The 3,811-nt window shown below is 37.1% G+C and overlaps 1 protein-coding gene across 1 annotated transcript in view; it reads left to right on the forward strand.

Moving 5' to 3' along the window:
• HELRODRAFT_121284 (hypothetical protein) overlaps positions 1 to 2,636 on the forward strand; it is a gene marked incomplete at both ends in the record, with an annotated part of 3,289 nt that extends 653 nt beyond the window's left edge. Inside the window, 8 exons of the mRNA XM_009013914.1 lie at positions 195 to 445; positions 591 to 647; positions 776 to 945; positions 1,444 to 1,526; positions 1,626 to 1,837; positions 1,961 to 2,074; positions 2,153 to 2,318; positions 2,535 to 2,636. Coding sequence (XP_009012162.1) covers positions 195 to 445; positions 591 to 647; positions 776 to 945; positions 1,444 to 1,526; positions 1,626 to 1,837; positions 1,961 to 2,074; positions 2,153 to 2,318; positions 2,535 to 2,636 — 1,155 coding nt within the window. The remainder of the gene's footprint in view (positions 1 to 194; positions 446 to 590; positions 648 to 775; positions 946 to 1,443; positions 1,527 to 1,625; positions 1,838 to 1,960; positions 2,075 to 2,152; positions 2,319 to 2,534) is intronic.
• Positions 2,637 to 3,811: the final 1,175 nt, after the last annotated feature.

Here is a 3,811-nt window from a genome sequence, read left to right on the forward strand (position 1 = left end):
ATACAAAAAGATGCTGTCTTCTATGATTACCTCAACAAGTTCGTCGTTGTTTTTGTTGTTTGTAGAAGAGTGACGGAGTCGGAAGTTTTCTAGCCGACTCCGTACTAAATGTTAAGAATGTGAAGGTTTTTATGCTCGTGTTTTTAGCTTTAATACTGATGAATAGGTGCGCTAACTCTTTTTATTATGCGCAGTTAAGTGTTAACTGTCTTGCAACTTTAGTCATCTATGATTGTTATAATTTGTCAGTAATTATTTATACCGTTATTACAGTTTCTGATAATGCATATCTTGTTGGAATGAACGCATTTTCGTATTCGCATATGCTGATTATGTATTTATATTTGCTGCTGCTGCTGAAAAACAGGTATGCTTACTGTGAGAAGTGCTTCAATGACTTGCCCTCTCCTGTCATCGACATTGATGAACCAACTCAACCTGGACTGTATGTTGTTGTTGTACCGTTTGTTGTTGGGCTGTTTGTTGTTGACTTGCTGTTGTACTGGTGTTGTTATTTTTGTTGCTGCTATGGTATTGTTGTTGTTGTAACTTTGTTTTTTTTTAAGTTTTTAAAATTTCGAAATTTACAGGAAAGTAAACAAATCAGAATTCACCAGGGAGAGGAATGACAAATTGGAAGGAGAGGCGTTAGTTTTCATTAGAAAGATTATTATTCATTCAACTCATATATCAGTTTAAACTATCTATGATTGATTAATCCACCAGCCAAATTTCATTTTTCAAGTTGATCATCATCTACCCATTTGCCTATCAGGTTTGTAACTTGTACTGTCTGCGACCGCAAGATGCATCAGATATGTGTGTCGCACTTTGAGCCCGTCACCACTAAAATGTTTGTCTGCAAAAATTGTCAGGCGAGTACAGGGATGGGCACTGATTTTGGCATTGGAGATAGGAAGAAGACTAACAAATTCACAGCCAAGAGTAAACTTAGTTTATTACGAATGTTTATCTTTAATTACTTTAGTTTCATCGCATTTTTCAGGGTGGTTAAGGCTATTCATGAGAGGAGCGCCGTAGAAATATTTTTCCCTTATTCCGTTTTGATTGAAATTTACTTTATTGTTATTGCGTTAAAAATTAAATCAATTGTCTTAAAGGTTCGCAATTTTACGAAAAAAACTGTTACATGAATGATTTGGATTAATATTTATATAGTTTGTATGAATGAAGCAATTTTTAACATTTGAAGCCTTCGGTTGCTCGGTTTGGTTATTCGCCCGTTAACTCGTGTTACAACCACATAATAAATCATTGATTATTTCGCGCGATCTATCGAAAAATATCCAACTTCATAGTAACTGTAGCTATTTCATTTTAGTTTAAATTTAACGTCGATATTAATACTGAAAAGTAGGTAGCACCACTACTGCCACTGCTCTTTTACAGCCTTGCATTTTTTATATGCATTTTTTTAATCAGAGTTGCCTAACACCAAACTGGGGACTTATTTGGAGAACAGAGTGAATCAGTTTCTTAAGAAAAAAGATTCTGCAAGTGTCGAGGTGAGTTATACATTTATGTATCGATTGTTTGATTGAATAAATAAATGAATGATTGGATGACTGATTGATTAATTGATTTTTTATTCTTTTTTTGAAAAGGTCTCCATAAGAGTTCTATCGAGTTTTGACAAATTTGCTGAGATAAAGCAGGGAATGAAAGATCGTTTCAGCGACTGCCTGGTGGATCCGCCACAGTATCCTTACAGAGTCAAGGCTATTTTCGCATTTGCTGAGATCGATTCGGTCGACGTTTGTTTCTTCGGGATGCATGTTCAGGAGTATGGATCTGAGTGCCCGGATCCTAATTCTAGGTTGCGATGTTGACTGTGATGATGGTGCTGAACATGTTGTGTGTGTGTGCAAAGGTGTGTGTATTAATGAAGTTGTTGAGGAGACGAATACAACACAGTTACATTACTTATCACACCTGGCAGGAGAGTTTACATAGCATATTTGGATAGTGTAAACTTCTTCCAGCCACGACAGTATAGAACCTCAGTTTACCATGAAATACTGCTTGGATATCTTGAATACGCCAAATCCCTTGGGTACTTTTATTTTTTTTTACATATACATTATCATACATATGTACATACCTGCAATACGCCACCGTAACTAACTAACAGGTTCCTAACTGCTCATATCTGGGCCTGTCCGCCAAGTGAGGGTGATGATTATATTTTTCATTGCCACCCGCCGGAACAAAAGATACCGAAACCGAAAAGACTACAGGAGTGGTACAGGAAAATGTTAGATAAAGCAGTTGAGGAGAGAGTTATTGTTGAGTATAAGGTATGTTGGCTTTAATGAAATGTTTTGTATGTGGCTTTTTGATTGGTTCGTTGATTGCAGGGTTAGGGCTACAATACTCAAAAATTGTGTCACCGATGCCAACGTGTGTTCAGTTATATAAGATGATGACTTCGGTTGATTCAAGATATTATTTAGCAAAAACATTGGGATTTCGATTACCAAATTATACATTTATAAATCTATTAACATATTCAGGACATAATACAAGATGCGCAAGATGGTCAGATGCAATGTCTTGCCGGTTTTCCTTACTTCGAAGGGGACTACCTGCCCATGACCATCGAAGAAGTTATAAAGAACGACTACAGCAGCAACAGCAGCAGCTACAACAATAATAATAATATGTGTTATTATAATAATTCGTTGGGCAGTGTGGGCAATGATGACGGTTGTGGTGAGGCTGATGATGGCACGTGCGACGATCCAGCCGTCAATAACGATGACCTTAAACAGGTTAACTTTAAAATTTGGTTAACTCTCGAATTGTATTTTCTGGTTTTACATAGTCATATTGTCAGTTCAAGTTTTTTTGAAAATGAATAAAGTTTAATTAACTAAGTTTAATAACAGAAAACTACTTAATGCACACACGTTTTACCGATTACTTAATTTTTCATTTTTTAGCAAAAGAATCAACTCAATGAGACTAGAAAGTTTCTAAAGTGTAATGACAACAACAGTAGCAGCAGCAACGCTAATAATTATAATAATCATTCTCATAATAACAAGAAGGGTAAAAAGAAAAATGTGAAGAATAAGAAGCAGTCCAAGTCAAGAAGCAAGTCTGCTTTCTCGCAGCTGGCCGCCGATGATCTCTTCAATAAGGTCATGGCTTCTGTTGAGAAAAATAAAGAGGTTTTCTTTGTCATCCACCTGCAACAAAACGTCTATAAGTACTACACTCACAACGACAATTGCCACGGACATCACCTGTCGTCTCCATCTTCTCCATTTAACTCATCACTAAATCCGCCTATCTCTTCTCTCCCACCAATCATGGACCCAGACCCAGTCAGCAACATCGATCTGATGGATGGTAGAGATGCCTTCTTGACTCTCTGCCGAGAGAAACATCTGGAGTTCTCGTCTCTGAGGAGAGCAAAGTTCTCGACGATGGTGATGCTGTACGAGTTGCACGTTCAGATGAGAGATGATGGCCTTGTATGCTCCGTCTGCTGTGAATGCAAGGCTACTGTTGAGACTTATTATCATTGCCCTGTTTGTGAGGTCGGTTGTTGGTTGTTGTTGATATCTCTCTTGTTCAGGCATTGCTGCTATTAATTTTTGTTGATCTTGCTTTTCTTCATTTTCTTATTGCTTGTTGCAGTGATTATTTGTTATAATTTAAATACGAAATTAAATTCAGGATTATGATCAATGCATCCATTGCCACATGAAATTCAAACACGTCCATCACAATGAAATGAAGAAAGTTGGCCTCGGTCTAGATGACTCAGCAACGGCTGCAGCAA

The sequence above is a fragment of the Helobdella robusta genome (assembly GCF_000326865.2).
Source record: "Helobdella robusta unplaced genomic scaffold HELROscaffold_123, whole genome shotgun sequence".
Classification (NCBI taxonomy): domain Eukaryota; kingdom Metazoa; phylum Annelida; class Clitellata; order Rhynchobdellida; family Glossiphoniidae; genus Helobdella; species Helobdella robusta.